Here is a 17,531-nt window from a genome sequence, read left to right on the forward strand (position 1 = left end):
TCTATACTGTTCCAGAACAGAACCTTTATTTTAAAATCATGGGAACAGGTTAATAATCCGGGAATTTTGTTTTTGTCACACAAATAATGGAACAAAGCCCCTTTGCAAAGCCCTCATAGTATCATTCAGCAACTTATTCCAGTGTCGGCCTGCCTTACAGAACATATTTGCCAGGGTATGTGCCAGGGTTTTATAGCTTATTTTTAGTTTTATTTTTTACTTTCTTAAAACAATAATTGCCCATCTCATGGATCAGCTCTCAGAGTTTTGACCACTAAATACATCAGGACATTGCATGCAAAGGCCTATAGGCTTAGATGTCCACTGTATGATATTGCAAAAAAAGAATAACATAAAACATATATAAAGGAAGAGAAGCTTAGGACAAGCCCCGAGAGATAGAGAGAGAGAAAGAGATGCCAGCGGCATGCTGCTACCAGGTGGCGTGGCGAGAATCTGTCTCCTCGCCACGCGCTCTCACCACTGGTGTCCCCCAGGGCTCTGTTCTAGGCCCTCTCCTATTCTCGCTATACACCAAGTCACTTGGCTCTGTCATAACCTCACATGGTCTCTCCTATCATTGCTATGCAGACGACACACAATTAATCTTCTCCTTTCCCCCTTCTGATGACCAGGTGGCGAATCGCATCTCTGCATGTCTGGCAGACATATCAGTGTGGATGACGGATCACCACCTCAAGCTGAACCTCGGCAAGACGGAGCTGCTCTTCCTCCCGGGGAAGGACTGCCCGTTCCATGATCTCGCCATCACGGTTGACAACTCCATTGTGTCCTCCTCCCAGAGCGCTAAGAACCTTGGCGTGATCCTGGACAACACCCTGTCGTTCTCAACCAACATCATGGTGGTGGCCCGTTCCTGTAGGTTCATGCTCTACAACATCCGCAGAGTACGACCCTGCCTCACACAGGAAGCGGCGCAGGTCCTAATCCAGGCACTTGTCATCTCCCGTCTGGATTACTGCAACTCGCTGTTGGCTGGGCTCCCTGCCTGTGCCATTAAACCCCTACAACTCATCCAGAACGCCGCAGCCCGTCTGGTGTTCAACCTTCCCAAGTTCTCTCACGTCACCCCGCTCCTCCGCTCTCTCCACTGGCTTCCAGTTGAAGCTCGCATCCGCTACAAGACCATGGTGCTTGCCTACGGAGCTGTGAGGGGAACGGCACCGCAGTACCTCCAGGCTCTGATCAGGCCCTACACCCAAACAAGGGCACTGCGTTCATCCACCTCTGGCCTGCTCGCCTCCCTACCACTGAGGAAGTACAGTTCCCGCTCAGCCCAGTCAAAACTGTTCGCTGCTCTGGCCCCCCAATGGTGGAACAAACTCCCTCACGACGCCAGGACAGCGGAGTCAATCACCACCTTCCGGAGACACCTGAAACCCCACCTCTTCAAGGAATACCTAGGATAGGATAAGTAATCCCTCTCACCCCCCCCCCCTTAAATGATTTAGTGGCTGTTCCACTGGATGTCAGAAGGTGAATTCACCAATTTGTAAGTCGCTCTGGATAAGAGCGTCTGCTAAATGACTTAAATGTAAATGTAATGCTGCAACACCAACATATATAAAGGAAGAGAAGCTTAGGACAAGCCCCGAGAGATAGAGAGAGAGAAAGAGATGCCAGCGACATGCTGCAACACCAACATATATAAAGGAAGAGAAGCTTAGGACAAGCCCCGAGAGATAGAGAGAGAGAAAGAGATGCCAGCGACATGCTGCAACAACAACATATATAAAGGAAGAGAAGCTTAGGACAAGCCCCGAGAGATAGAGAGAGAGAAAGAGATGCCAGCGACATGCTGCAACACCAACATGCATTTATTTACGTCAGACAGCTACTGCGTCTAATATACAGATAAAGACCTACAGAAAGAGGCTACATCATTCATTTTCGATCAGAATATTTTGTATAAAGATAAGCATTATATTGTTAGATTATCGGAGTAACTCTGGTAGGCCTTAAACGTCTTCCTGACCTCAAGTTCAAATGTCAGGGACAGTTGGAGCCCAGGTACTCACTGCCTTCATATCATAGGCCTGTAGTAGCGAAAGCTTCATTATAGCCACACCACACCAAACCTTCAGAAATGCTTCTAAACTTATTAATGTCAAAACTCAGTCAGGCCATTGTTTATAGGGAAAATATGAGGACGCTATTATGTTGCCGCAAACACAGTGAGAACTTAAATGGGCCAAAGAAAATGTCTCAACAGAATGAAACAGAATACTTGCAAACTGGTTTTAACCGTAACTTTTGGTATCGTTAAATGTGAAGACTGTTATATTATCAAATCAAGTAATTAACTAGGAAGTCGGGGCACCACAGGAAAATGTTGTTTATAGAGTTGCAATTTCCCAAATATAACTCTACAGATATTTTATTATCTTATCAATTACAGTCTTCTATTAATGTATTATTACCTCATCAGTCTCATTCCTGAATGCCGCAAACCCCTGGATATCTGCACAAACCCTAGCATCTGAAATCACGAATCAGCGATATACAAATTGGTTTAATTACTTATTTACTAACTAACTAATCAATCACAGAAATACATAAACACACACAATAGTTATACATGGTTTGATATACACTGACATGATACACTGAAAAGTCCCAAGTGAGCTATGCCGATATGATGGCTTGGTAGACAAAGGAAAGGGGTGGGGCCAGCTCAAGAGCGGGAAACTCAGAGTGGACCTACGTCGACTACACTACACTCATGGGAATGCTTATACTTTGAACATGAACAACCGCTCATTTGAAAATAAATTGCAATTCACATATTTATGAGTGTATGCCTTTGTTGTCCCTCTCTGCGATGCCGGTCTGTCTGCTGGATAGTCAATCGACAGAAAGTCTCTGGATGGTCCACCAGAGATCAAAGTCTTTCGTAGTTGTAGTTTGTTATAATGGATATGTCAGAGTACCATTTGGTTGTTCGACCGGTTGTGTTTACCAGACTAAAGAATTTTAACAGCTGCAGCCTGAATAATTGGTCTTTAGTTTGTAGATTTCTTAATAACCATTTCACCATGGGGATGATCTCCACGTTCTCTGGCCTTGTCCTTTGGTAAAGTTGCCAACCATTTCAACATGTAGCGGCAGCTCCATGTTTTCTGGTCTAATGTACATTTTGTCGGAAGTGGGTAGTAGAAAAGGGGGCGTTCCATGACGCCATGTAATGTCTGTGCTCATGGGGGCGTGGCCACTGACTGATGCTAAGTTACTATGAACAACTATTCTCATTTAGAAGACTAACATCACATTGTTATCTTTCCAAAAGTATTTCTATACTCAATCATTTATTTTATACAATATTCAGACCCCCATAATTGAGAAGTGTATACAAACAAAGAAACAGTAATATGTGTCTCCTGTCCTACATGAGGTCACCAAATGAAACAAAGTAGACATGACTGTCCTTAAGTGTCCACGGACCACTCCATCTGCTTGGAATACAGAAATACTGTTCAATTATTCAACCTTTTGATGACCAAGTGTCTCTCTGTGTTCCACAGACATTCCAATCTCGATACTACAGAGTCAGAAGCAGAGTATTTTACAACCGCCATAAAGCGGCCCCCTCCACCTCTGTGGGAGAGAGAGGGAGCTGTAGACCCACTGTAACCTGATCCTTCAGATACTCACAGGAGAGTCATGACACCGCAAATGTTTTGAACAGGCTATAGTGCAGCAATTATCCAAAAACGCTAGTGCTTACCATACCCAACAAATGACAGCAATAGCCTACTGTTATTTATTTTACATCAGGCCTACTTATAATCTATCTTAAACTAAATACGGATCACACAATTAAAAAGACAGATCCAACTAAATTTAGCCAATGAAAATGTTCAAATTTGGTATATTTAATTAAATAACTTATTTTGATTAATAAATGGGCTAACAATAATACCCATGATATACATTAACAATAATGATCAAACAAATTACAAATACAAAAAATAAATAAATGTAAGTTCCAAAATTGCAATCTCCCTGAATAGTGAGTTTCACAGTAGCCTGCATTTGGCCGCTCCAAAGTTCTTCTCATCTTAGTCCAATACAATATGAAAACGTGTCCACACAGAGGATATTCCTCTTGTAGGCTTTTCACTGTAGGCATCGTGCAAACTGCTCCAACATGGAGCAAACGTTCAAGCGAACTGAACTTACCTCTGAACTCACTGCTAATCACCATTCCTCTCCCTTTCTGGTATATAAGCAGCTTGTTTTACCTCAGTATTAGTTGAGTGTTTGTGGCAACATAGACCATTTAACAGGCAATGTCACAAAAATGATGTGCAAGCTTCAATGGGGCAGAAGTCCATGAGTTGTTGTGATTCTGATTGGCCAGATAACTAGTGATAATGACAAGAAATTGCCGTATGGGGAATTGTAGGCTACTTTTATGTTGTTTTGAGTTTTTTTGACTGATGTCATGTCTGTGCTAATGTGGCAAATAAATGGCTTGCTAGCTAACAACTGTAACAATGTATTTGAGAGACAACCATTGTTGATTGTACAAATGTATTTGTTTTCAATAAACATTGGAGATTAAATATAGTTCACATGTTGTCAACAATCTAATCCAACCTTGTCTGTTTTGCCCCATATGTACACTCATAGCCATGGAAAGTAGGGGTGCTGAGGGTGTAGTATTAATTTAAAATCCTTACAGACCACTTAATGTAAATGTACATTACTGTATTGTACCTAGGCTGGTCATCTCGATTTGTACCTGTAGACTTTCCATAAACATGAAGAAAAAAATGCACAATACAGTAATTGAGTACATCGAGACATCAAGGGGTTTGTGATTATGTGATGTGATAATGTGCCTCAGTTGGTAGAGCATGGCCCGTGCAATACCAGGGTTGTGGGTTTGATTCCCACAGGGGCCATTATGAAAATGTATGTGCTCACTACATCAAGCAACTATTTTCAGATCAACTGTTTTGTGCAGATAATTATCAGACTCAAGATACAAATGCTGGTAAACTCTCAAATACATTTAGTTTTTTCACCAAGTAGTGCGCTGGGCCCTTACTAGTTCTGTATTAGTATTTTTTTGTATTTTACCTTTATTTAACTAGGCAAGTCAGTTAAGAAAAAAATATTATTTTCAATGACGGCCTAGGAACAGTGGGTTAACTGGCAGAACGGCAGATTTGTACCTTGTCAGCGCCGGGATTTGAACTTGCAACCTTCTGGTTACTAGTCCAACCACTAGGCTACCCTGCCGTCCCAGTATACCGATATACTGGCCCAAAAATTGCAGCACCCCCAACCCAAATTACAACTCGCGGCTATGATTGGGCACGCGTCCATTTTGTTGCTAGAAATAACCAACCCTTCTATGGGGTGGCCCAATTATTTAGCATTTCCTTTTGTTGTGCTGATTGTTGTTGACCTGACTAAAAACCACAACTTGTATCACACAAACATACCTACCGGCCTTAAAATCTATTCCATATCTCGATACTATCCCCAATATGCTCCAGTGTCTTTGTGCTATGCTTTTTCAGTTAGTTAATCAATACTCTGAACTGGAAACCTTGTCTTCAACTCCTCCTCATTGCAATATCACTCCTCAACCTAGCCTAAGATACAGTCGAATCTAATCCTTATCTGTAACACCAAAGACACGTTTTATTGCACCTTCGTTTTGCAAATTCTTTCCCAGCCATGTGGGAGGTACAGTAAGGACTGCCTTGGCACAGGATGTGGCTTTTCTGTGAATTTGAAGATGGAGGCCGATAGATCAGCATCTCATCATCTGTAATCGAGTAGCTGTTCTTGAAGTGTTATTCTGCCAAAGCCAAGCTGCCCCTGTTCTCTAGGAACATGGGGGAAGCCTACATGAGCCATGATGATGATGTAATAGAACACAATTAGTGGGGAATAACGAGGCGATGCACAGCTGTGGGAAGTGAGGATAGCCCACATGTAATATACTTTGGACTGCATTGCTATTGAAGTGAGGATAGCCCACATTTAATATACTTTGGACTCCATTGCTACTGAAGTGAGGATAGCCCACATGTAATATACTTTGGACTCCATTGCTACTGAAGTGAGGATAGCCCACATTTAATATACTTTGGACTGCATTGCTACTGAAGTGAGGATAGCCCACATGTAATATACTTTGGACTGCATTGCTACTGAAGTGAGGATAGCCCACATGTAATATACTTTGGACTGCATTGCTACTGAAGTGAGGATAGCCCACATTTAATATACTTTGGACTCCATTGCTACTGAAGTGAGGATAGCCCACATTTAATATACTTTGGACTGCATTGCTACTGAAGTGAGGATAGCCCACATTTAATATACTTTGGACTCCATTGCTACTGAAGTGAGGATAGCCCACATTTAATATACTTTGGACTGCATTGCTACTGAAGTGAGGATAGCCCACATTTAATATACTTTGGACTCCATTGCTATTGAAGTGAGGATAGCCCACATTTAATATACTTTGGACTGCATTGCTATTGAAGTGAGGATAGCCCACATTTAATATACTTTGGACTGCATTGCTACTGAAGTGAGGATAGCCCACATTTAATATACTTTGGACTGCATTGCTACTGTTTACAAAAACATATCCTCCATTCAGTAGCACACACACACCCTCCAGAGAATTAGACGTTTTCCATGATCATTCTATGGTTCTGTGGTTTCATGCACACATACCCACATACCAGCACAGTATCAGGCCAAATTCAGATGACATTGTGTGTTGCTAAATGTGGTGTAAGAGTTCAATGTGTAGCACAGACTCAGTTCCCCTGGGCTGGTCTTGAGACAGTCATAAGACTCAATTACAACACAGAAACCAGAGCTGGATGGACAGAGGAAACAGCTGCATAACTGATACTTCTTCTACAGCAAACTGTCCACTGGGTTAGATATAGAGGACAATGTTCCAGTCAGGTAAATTAGTCCAACAGATCTTCACACAACATCATTTTATTATAATAATTTGGTTTCTGCTTATATTTGTCATGTACAAGTGTGTATTTTACACATGTGGTTATTGGAAATGTGTTTTTTTGCATATCCTTCTCTTCCTGAGAAACCCTCGGAGAGTGGGGTCATGGCCAGGGTCTGCCATTATCAGTGGCGACCATGGGGCAGTTACGGTTAAGTGCCTTGCTCATGGGCACATCGACAAATGTTTCACCTTGTCGGTTGGGGGATTTGCCCACTATCATTCGTAATATCTATGTTGGTCACCAGCACACTATTTCTCAGGCTTGGGCACACCCAGTTACTGGAAACTGTGCACATGGCATCTGAATAACGTTACCCACATAAACCATTCCTCCCTCATCTATACTGCCCTCGTGTGTTGCCACTGGGTAGTACACTTGCAATAGAAACCATAATATCGGTCTACAATATATGCCAAGTTCACATCACATTTTATTTGCCACTTGCGCCGAATACAACAGGTGCAGACTTTACCGTGAAACGAGCCCTTTCCTAAAAATGTAGAGTGAAAAAGTAAAAACAAATGTGCCGAATTAAAAAGGAAATCGTTGCCAACATACACATCATAGGCCATCATCCAGCCTACATATCAGTCAGTCAGACTGAGCGGCAATGATCATTACTTGTATTTCATTTCCATGGAAAAAATATTATCTTGGGTATGAAACCTCCCTGGACTATATTTAGCCCCTGTACCTTCCTGTATGAAACTCACACATTTCAATTCAATGGGCTTTATTGGCATGGGAAACATATGTTAACATTGCCAAAGCAAGTGAAGTAGAAAATATACAAAAGTGAAATAAACAAAAATGAACAGTAAACATTACGCTCACTCATTCTCTATATGTGCGTTAGACTAACGTTACTACGGCCGCTGCCAAGAGTTTATACCATGTCCAATCAGAATCCTCAAATGCGGTTGAAGCTAACTACGTCACAGCTCTTGCTGTTTCCCCTTATCATCAAAATATCACATTGGCATCTCACAAGGAAGTCTCCCTGTTTGCAGATTTCCCCTCGATGACTGGTTATTACTTGGTTACAATTGACCTATGGCTTGTTTGGGAATAACGTTAGGCATGTCAGGCATGTTTTGCACCTCTTTGCATCATTCCGTTAAAGCGACTTTATCTTTATTCAATGAATGAGCATGAACCAATCCTGATACGATGAGTTGACGCATTGCTGATATCAACCACGCCGATATTTTAACCACGCTGGACGTTTTTTCTAATTATATGTGAAGCACTCACTTGCTCTGATTGGTTTATTCTGGAATATTATTTGGGTATTCGGCGCGCAATTGGTTAGATTTTTGATAAGAAGGTGTGTCAGCAAAAAAAACACTATGAACCAACCCCCTTATGTTTTTTAATTTACGTCACCGCAATTTTCTGTTGCCACTTGGAGGATTGTAAACATATATTTTAATGCTAGCTACACAGAAAGCAGATAGCCAAAACGTACGAGATCATTTTTGTAATCTACCTGTATCATACAATTGCTTTGTTTCTCAGTTCTGTGTAATAACTGCACATATATCAGCTGTTTAGTGGTCTGAAGCTAGCTAGCTGTCATAATAATCAACACAAGAGACAGCAAGAAGACAATATAGCAATCGTTACTGCAAAGCCGACATAATGGCATCGTTGGCTGCACACGAGCCGAATATAACCCCAAATTCCATACCAGTCCTCGCAGACGCTCTGATGCCCGCGAGCATTTTCGCTCCGGATGGAGGAGGTTGTGGAGATCATGACGCCGGGGAAGAGTGCCTCGAGGACGGCGACCTCTTCAACGGCGAGACCGGGGATCTCGGTATTGACTTCACTAGCAAGGTAGTTAGCCTGGCCGCGCTAGTCGGGGCTGTGTTTATCATCTTCATGTTGGCATTTATTATGCCTAAACTTGCTGTCATTCTTCTGGCTGCTGTATTGCAAGCTAAGTTAGCTAGTTAGAATAACGATTGTGCTATATACTAATCAATCTAGCTGAGTGCCCATCTTGCTTAAAATGTTATGCAGAATTGCATATCTAAAAGTTCAGAACTATATTTGTGGCAAAAGTGTGTGGTTTTAAATGTCCTACTGACTCTGTCACCTTAAGCTTCGGTTGAGCTTAACGTAGGCTAATGCAATTAGCATGAAGGTTGTAAGTAACAAGAACATTGAAATAAAGGTGCGGATCCTTAAGAGGCTTTAGCAAGCATATCAGATCAGGTGTGGTTTGAATGGGTCTTGAATGTGTTATGGCTGATGTAACTACTGGCTAGAGAGAGGACACTCCAGCAGCAGTGTGACTCACAAACCACAGCCATGGGCATGACTCTTTCTCTGGTTGATGAGTCCTTATACATACTGTGCCACCATTTGGACCGATGAAACAGAGGGCAATAGAGAAATGGTGTGTGTCAAAAGGAAGTGTTTCTGGCAAATGGGCCAGGCTCAACTTACAGTGCTGAACAATGATCAGTGTGTTGTTGCCTGACAGGAAACTCCTCTCCCTCCATCTTTGGCACTCATCCATATCAAGATCACTATCAACAGAGAGAAATGAACTAGAATAAACAGAAAGATGCAATACTTCTAGGATGTTTTGGTGTCAATACTACAGAACAAATAGGTTAGGTGTGTGTGTTTATTTTTTATAAAACTTTATTTAACTAGGCAAGTCAGTTAAGAAATTCTTATTTACAATGATGTCCTACCCCTGTGCAGGGATGGGGGTTGGGATAAAAAATAAATCAAATATAAATATAGGACAAAACACAGACAACTCTACATAAAGAGAGACCTAAGACAACAACATAGCAAGGCAGCAACACATGACAACGCCGCATGCTAGCAACACAACATGACAACAGCATGGTAACAACATGACAACAGCATGGTAGCAACATGACAACAGCATGGTAGCAACACAAAATATGGTCCAAACATTATTGGGCAGAAAACAGCACAAAGGGCAAGAAGGTAGAGACAATAATACGCACAAAGCAGCCACAACTGTCAGTAAGAGTGTCCATGATTGAGTCTTTGAATGAAGAGATTGAGATTAAACTGTCCAGATTGAGTGTTGCAGCTCGTTCCAGTCGCTAGCTGCAGCGAACTGAAAAGACGAGCGACCCAGGGATGTGTGTACTTTGGAGACCTTTAACAGAATGTGACTGGCAGATCAGGTGTTGTATGTGGAGGATGAGGGCTGCAGTAGATATCTCAGATAGGGGGAGTGAGGCCTAAGAGGGTTTTATAAATAAGCATCAACCAGTGGATCTTGCGATGGGTATACAGAGATGACCAGTTTACAGAGGAGTAGAGAGTGCAGTGATTTGTCCTATAAGGAACATTGGTGGCAAATCTGATGGACGAATGGTAAAGAACATCTAGCTGCTCGAGAGCACCCTTACCTGAAGATCTATAAATTATGTCTCTGTAATCGAGTATTGGAAGGCTGGTCATCTGAATCAGGGTTAGATTGGCAGCTGGGGTGAAAGAGGAGCGATTTATGATAGAGGAAACCAAGTCTAGATTTAACTTTAGCCTGCAGCTTTGAGTAAAAATGACATTGAGTAATAATGACTTTATGTCATTATTATGAAACCACTGTGATGATTTAAAAATCTGCCATCAATGTATGTCTCGAAAAAGCCAAATAAGTATGATTCTGATGCAACACTCGGTAACAGAAAGCTGTCAGGCAAGTTCACCTGCTTTTGATTGGGCCATTTCTTTTTCCGTGGCTGTGTGCTCTGGGTGGGTAGAGATTTCAGTTTAGGACCAATGGAATGGTCTTAAATGTGCAAACCCCACCCACCGGGCCCGAGTGATGCAAAACAAACTCCCTCACTGTTTGGATGAATCTATTTTCACATAAATAGTGGGGCATTCACAACTCTACATTGTCTTTATCAGGGTTCCCTAAGCTGAGAACATTGTATAGAGATTGATTTGGACTGAAAGCAAGCTTGTAAGGTAAATCTACAGCCAAATCTGAGTACCCAGATAGTCAAATGTTTTTAGACGAGATGAATAATCAATTTTTCACAGAAATGGTGTAGCATTCACAACTCTAACCAGATGGAGGACAATACAAGATGAATAGCCCTATAGCTTTTGATAAAGTACATTTAGGCCTTTATCAATGGATATATGTGTAGGCTTTCCACCATGGCCATGTTATAGGATACCCAGGCCTGCATCAACCATTTTCTGTCTCTCCTTCCCTCCCTTGTCAGTTGGCCCTGGTCAGCCCTAATGGAGAGCAGTATGACTCGTTACTACGACAACTCCGGGAGAGGATGGACGAGGGTTGTGGGGAGACCATCTACGTAGTTGGGATGGGCTCAGGTAAGTCGGACTCACTCACTCACTCACTCACTCACTCACTCACTCACTCACTCACTCAATGAGGCTATACAGTATGCACTGATTTGCTCCTACATTCACTAGCTCACAGAATCAGTCACTTACTGTAGCGAGTGACATTTTACACCGATAAACCCCCCCCAACCCCTCACCCGTCATCCCTTTCTATCAGACGGAGGTGACTATGGTCTGGATGAGGGAGACATGGAGGCGTCTGTAGCCACAGTTCAGTCCCTGTGTGAGCAGACCGAGTCAGAGCTGATCCTGCTGAGGGAGCGTATCGAAGCTGGGGGGCAGGTACGCGACTACCTCATCCGCCGACGCGTGGGTGATCAAGACTTCTTGGAGGTCAGGTGAGTTGGGGGAAGGTCAAGTGTCAGGGGTCAAAGGCTGACTTGATCAGGGGTCAAAGGCTGACAATTAGATGTGTTTTGACATTAGACCTGGGCTGACGAAGACAAGCATGTCTCTCAAATGCAATTTAAATGAAAAAAAAAAAGCTTAAGGGGACATTGACATAAAGGGGGGAGATCCAGTGTTGTCAAAGCAACACACAAGCAATACTCTGTTTTCATCCCTCTCCTCTCCATCTTCATCTGATCTTGTGTCCCAAATGTCAAATCTCTCCTCCCCTCTTCCCCTCTCTCAGGGTAGCGGTGGTGGGTAACGTGGATGCAGGTAAGAGCACCCTGCTGGGGGTGTTGACCCACGGGGAACTGGACAACGGCAGGGGGTTCGCCCGCCAGAAACTCTTCAGACACAAACACGAGATGGAGAGCGGCAGGACCAGCAGTGTGGGGAACGACATCCTGGGCTTCGACCAGAAGGGACAGGTGAGGGAGATGACATAGGAGGGGCTTATAGGTGACGGAGATTACACTGGGATAACATTGACATGACAGTTGAGAGATGACAATGTAAGGCCTGCTTCATTGATAATTTTGTTGATGAATTGGTTTTACAGATGGAGACATGAAGTTGTTGTTGTGTGTAACATCTGTCCCTGTATCCTAGGTGGTGAATAAGCCAGACAGCCATGGTGGCAGTCTAGACTGGACTAAGATCTGTGAGAGGTCCTCTAAGGTCATCACCTTCATAGACCTAGCTGGACATGAGAAGTATCTCAAGACCACAGTGTTTGGAATGACTGGACACCTGCCTGACTTCTGCATGCTCATGGTGAGTGAGGGGGTCATGTTTGGGCGTTGGTGCTTTTTCTGACTTTACTATCCATCAACAGCACCACTGATTAATCTTTCACCATGTTCTTTTGCTCTCTCCCTCCTTCCCTCGCTCCCTCCCTCCTTCCCTCGCTCCCTCCCTCCTTCCCTCGCTCTCTCCCTCCTTCCCTCGCTCTCTCCCTCCTTCCCTCGCTCTCTTCCTCCTTCCCTCGCTCTCTCCCTCCTTCCCTCGCTCTCTCCCTCCTTCCCTCGCTCTCTCCCTCCTTCCCTCGCTCTCTCCCTCCTTCCCTCGCTCTCTCCCTCCTTCCCTCGCTCTCTCCCTCCTTCCCTCGCTCTCTCCCTCTCTCCCTCCTTCCCTCGCTCTCCCTCCTTCCCTCCCCTCCTTGCTCTCTCCCTCCCTCCTTCCACCCCCCGCTCTCTCTACACCTTCCACCCCCCATTCTCTCTACCCTCCCCTTGCTCTCTCTACCCCTCTCACTCTCTATCCCCCCTCGCTCTCTCTATCCCCCCTCGCTCTCTTTATTCCCTCTCCCTGTCTATCTCTCCCATCCTCTCTCTAGGTGGGCAGTAATGCAGGTATCGTAGGGATGACTAAGGAGCATCTAGGTCTGGCCCTGGCCCTCAATGTGCCTGTGTTCGTAGTGGTCACCAAGATAGACATGTGTCCTGCCAACATCCTACAAGGTCAGTTCCTTTCTTTCTCTTTCTGGGTGCATCTCAAGTCTAAATCTGCTTCCTTTCCTGGACTCCTTCCCCACATCTGCACTGATATGAAATAATTATACAGGTGAAACCATATTCCCACTACCCCACCATACCTCTTTCTCTTAGATTTAGTGATGAGGACCCCCCTCCCCCTTTTTTGGTTACAATATTGACAGTCATCACAAAACCTGACTTTACTGGTTGTGTTATTGTAACAGAGACGTTAAAGCTGCTCCAGAGGTTACTAAAGTCCCCAGGCTGCAGAAAGATCCCTGTTCTGGTCCAAAACAAAGATGACGTCATCGTCACAGCCTCCAACTTCAGCTCTGAGAGGTAAACGTTAAGGCACACACTTTGTAGCCACAATCACACACTCTTTATAAACTGGATTTTGCTTCAATTATAGGGGACCATAATTCAGTGTGTTTGTGTGTGTAGGATGTGTCCAATCTTCCAGATCTCCAATGTGACAGGAGAGAACATGGACCTGCTGAAGATGTTCCTCAACCTGCTGTCTTCTAAAACCTCCTTCAGAGAAGACGAACCTGCAGAGTTCCAGATAGATGACACCTACTCAGTACCGGTTAGTCACACACACACAAAGCAGCTGCTACACATGCATATTGATGCCACACACACACCTCTCTAACCATGTTTACCTTCTCCGTCAGGGTGTAGGCACTGTCGTTTCAGGGACTACTTTACGTGGATTGATACGTCTGAATGACACAATGTTGTTAGGCCCAGACCCACTGGGCAGTTTCCTCCCCATTGCAGTCAAATCTATCCACAGGAAGAGGATGCCAGTCAAGGAGGTGAGAGGTGGACAGACTGCCTCCTTTGCCCTCAAAAAGGTATGTTTTCTCTTTAGTGTCCCCTGCTGGAGATGTTTGGTATTACAACACTTTTCTTCATAGATAGATAAATGTTAAGTTGAACTGAATGTTTTTTTCAGTGAATAGGAGTCAATACCTCAAGTCTCTCTGTTTCTCTCCCCTCCCCCCCTTCCCGCTCCCTCTCTCCATGTTCTATCTCTACCTTATCTCTCCCTCTCCCTCTCCCTCCCTCCTCCCTCCCCCTCCCTCCCCTCTCTCCCTCCCCCTCCTCTCCCTCCCTCCCCCCTCTCCCTCCCCTCTCCTCCCCCCCCTCCCCTCTCTCTCCCCTCCCCTCTCTCTCCCCTCCTTAGATCAAGCGTTCATCCATAAGGAAAGGCATGGTGATGGTGTCCCCCAGGTTAAACCCACAGGCATCATGGGAATTTATGGCTGAGATTCTGGTTCTGCACCACCCAACTACGATATCACCCCGCTACCAGGCCATGGGTGAGACACACACACACACGCACACAGAGAGAAACACACACACACAGCAAGAAACACACACACACACACAGCTGTCTCATGTCTGACTATATATATCTTTCCTTCTCTCATCATTCCTCTTTCTCCCCCTTCGCAGTGCACTGTGGCAGCATCAGGCAGACAGCCACTATCCTGACCATGAACAGAGACTGTCTACGAACAGGGGACAAGGCATCGGTCCACTTCCGCTTCATCAAGACCCCCGAGTACCTCCACACAGACCAGAGACTGGTGTTCAGAGAGGGACGCACCAAGGCTGTGGGCACCATCACCAAGGTCAGGGGTTAGAAAGGCTTATGAAAGGTTTATGAATGGTTGGAAAGGGTTTATGAAGGATCATGCTCATGAAGACCCCAGAGTTCCTCCACATAGACCAGAGAGTAGACTGGTGAGGGATACACCAAGGCTGTGGGTATCATCACCAAGATCTGGACTTAAAGGCTTATGAATGGTTCTGAATGGTTTACGAAAGGTCATAAAGACACCAGAGTACCTGCATGCAGAGTACTTCTCTCACACATTAATCTTATTGGTGGGTGGGTGTTTACAGCTGCTGCAGTCGACCAATAATCTGCCGTCAAACTTCAAACCCCCGCAAATCAAAATGCAGTCTACGAAAAAAGCCCCGTACCGCAGAGAGGATGGAACCACGCCTGCCAATGAGGACGAAGCGAGCACAGCCAGACCAGACAGTCCGCACCAATCACAACAACTGGTGAGAGAGAGAAAGTGAAGGAACGAATGAAGGGAGTGGAGGGGATGGTTAGATGGCGGGTCGAGTCGTGAAAGTAATAGTTTCAGGGCAGTTGAATAGGTGTAAGTGTTTAACTTGTGTGTGTGGTGCGTAAGCTTTCCTCTTAACTTGCTTTACTGCTTCTAGAATGTTTTCTTCTGTAGCTGTGTCTGTCTGATCTACCTAACACCTCTCCTACTATTCTTCTCCTCTTCATGTTTTCACACCCTACTGTTTCCTTCCTTTTCATTGCTATTATAATTTAATGATTACTCCACCTGCCACCCTGTCTCTTCTCACCCTCATTCTCTGCATTCTTTTCAATTTCCACGTTCATTTGCTCTTCATCCTCTTTGTGCATTACAACGTTACTACATCCTGGATTTGCCCTCCATTCCTCCTCTTTCTCCTTTCTCTGTGTTGGTGCTTTGCTTGCTTCCTCAGACAGAGGGGGAGGATGACCCTCAGAGTAATGAGGGAAACAAAGAGGGCAAGGTAAACAGAAACAAACAGAGCAAGATAAACAATGGGAACCAGGCAGGTCAAATGAGTTATGTAACCATTGAGGCGTGGGAAATGAGTCTTGTCTAGTAACTTCTGTAAATATCCTGAAACAATGCATGCCTCAACTGATGTGAACCTGACATGAATCTTCTAGAGATGTGTCCACAGCATGTAGTTCAGTTTGATAACATCAGTCTTAGCTGGAAGTGATTTTGAATGGTAATCTCATTGTTAACCCAGTTGTTTCTGTTCTTCGTCTGTCTGATTGTGATCCGTTCTCTACAGACAAAGTCAGGAGGAGGGAGCAGGAGACGAGGAGGACAGAGACATAAAGGCAAATCAAACCAGAGCAGCTCCACCACAGCAGCCCCGTCATCAGCAGGCACAGGAGGTTCCTAAACTACACCCCTCTCAGCCCCCAAACTACAGTACTTCCTCCATCCACCTGTTTCAGCAGACAACTAACCCCCCTTCCCAAAAACTACTCCACTACAAACCCCCATTGAAAAAATGGGGTCATAAAATGTCCCTTTCCCAAACTCTCTCCCTCTATACCACCCTGCTATCTATCGCCTTATCAAGTGTCTTTATCACTCACACCAGAGAAAGTCTCGGTGAAAAGCAGCTCCCAGCTCTGTGCTTGTAGATGGTTACCTCTGCCTCCTCACTCTCCTCATCTTATCTCCGATTAGTTTAGAAAGCATCCTTATATTTACAGTATATGAACCTGATATGCCTTCTTTCATTGGGTCTACGGTGAGAATCACTGTAATACTGTGTATAGTTAATCATGGGCCCGAAGCCACATGGGCAGCTATTCCCTTACAGTAGAGTAACCCAGCTCCATGCACTATAGCTCATTGTTTCACTGTTTAGCAGGCATACTAGTTTCTCTCATTTCCTATTTACCACTAGAATCCCCCAATATGACACAATGAAGCATGTTTTCTATTTAATTTTATACTAAAATGTGAAGATTAATGAAAGGAAGTAAGGTCACAACTGACATAGTGAATGGTACATTTTAGTGGGCCTTCATTATGAGTGAAATATTGTAGATAAGATGTTTAATTTGCCATTTATGACCAAAAGGAAAGCAAGGGTTTGTCTGACAATCATCACACCCTTTCTCAAGTCCATCCTCCATGGCCCGGAAAGGGATAGTGTTGGTGGGCAAAAAGGAAAAATATCCTCTCCTCCTCGATAGCCACCTTTCATGGAGGACAGTCATGTGTATCCTCTCCTCCTCGATAGCCACCTTTCATGGAGGACAGTCATGTGTATCCACTCCTCCTCGATAGCCACCTTTCATGGAGGACAGTCATGTGTATCCTCTCCTCGATAGCCACCTTTCATGGAGGACAGTCATGTGTATCCTCTCCTCCGATAGACACCTTTCATGGAGGACAGTCATGTGTATCCTCTCCTCCTCCTCGATAGCCACCTTTCATGGAGGACAGTCATGTGTATCCTCTCCTCCTCGATAGCCACCTTTCATGGAGGACAGTCATGTGTATCCTCCTCTGAAGAGTTTACAACTATATTACACCCCCTGTGAGCCACCTTTCATGGATCAGCTATTTTGTCTGACAAAAACATGCGCACAAGTAAATGCATTTCACTTTACACCTATTTTGGGATCACACCTGTA

General features: G+C 44.3%; 1 protein-coding gene across 2 annotated transcripts; it reads left to right on the forward strand.

Moving 5' to 3' along the window:
• Window positions 1-8,394: 8,394 nt before the first annotated feature.
• On the forward strand, window positions 8,395-17,328 carry LOC135554722 (GTP-binding protein 1-like). Of its 2 annotated transcripts, XM_064987146.1 has the most exons (14): window positions 8,395-8,870; window positions 11,267-11,378; window positions 11,569-11,749; window positions 12,046-12,229; window positions 12,411-12,575; window positions 13,138-13,261; window positions 13,501-13,615; window positions 13,721-13,865; window positions 13,954-14,136; window positions 14,469-14,604; window positions 14,741-14,919; window positions 15,194-15,358; window positions 15,821-15,871; window positions 16,166-17,328. In XM_064987146.1, exons 1-14 carry the CDS (start codon window positions 8,673-8,675, stop codon window positions 16,277-16,279), a joined length of 2,052 nt encoding a protein of 683 aa, XP_064843218.1. In that variant the 5' UTR covers window positions 8,395-8,672; the 3' UTR covers window positions 16,280-17,328. The 2 variants fall into 2 exon arrangements, with proteins under 2 accessions (XP_064843218.1, XP_064843219.1); XM_064987147.1 differs by lacking the exon at window positions 15,821-15,871 and having other exon boundaries at window positions 8,396-8,870.
• Window positions 17,329-17,531: the final 203 nt, after the last annotated feature.

The sequence above is a fragment of the Oncorhynchus masou genome, chromosome 14 (genome assembly GCF_036934945.1).
Source record: "Oncorhynchus masou masou isolate Uvic2021 chromosome 14, UVic_Omas_1.1, whole genome shotgun sequence".
NCBI lineage: Eukaryota > Metazoa > Chordata > Actinopteri > Salmoniformes > Salmonidae > Oncorhynchus > Oncorhynchus masou.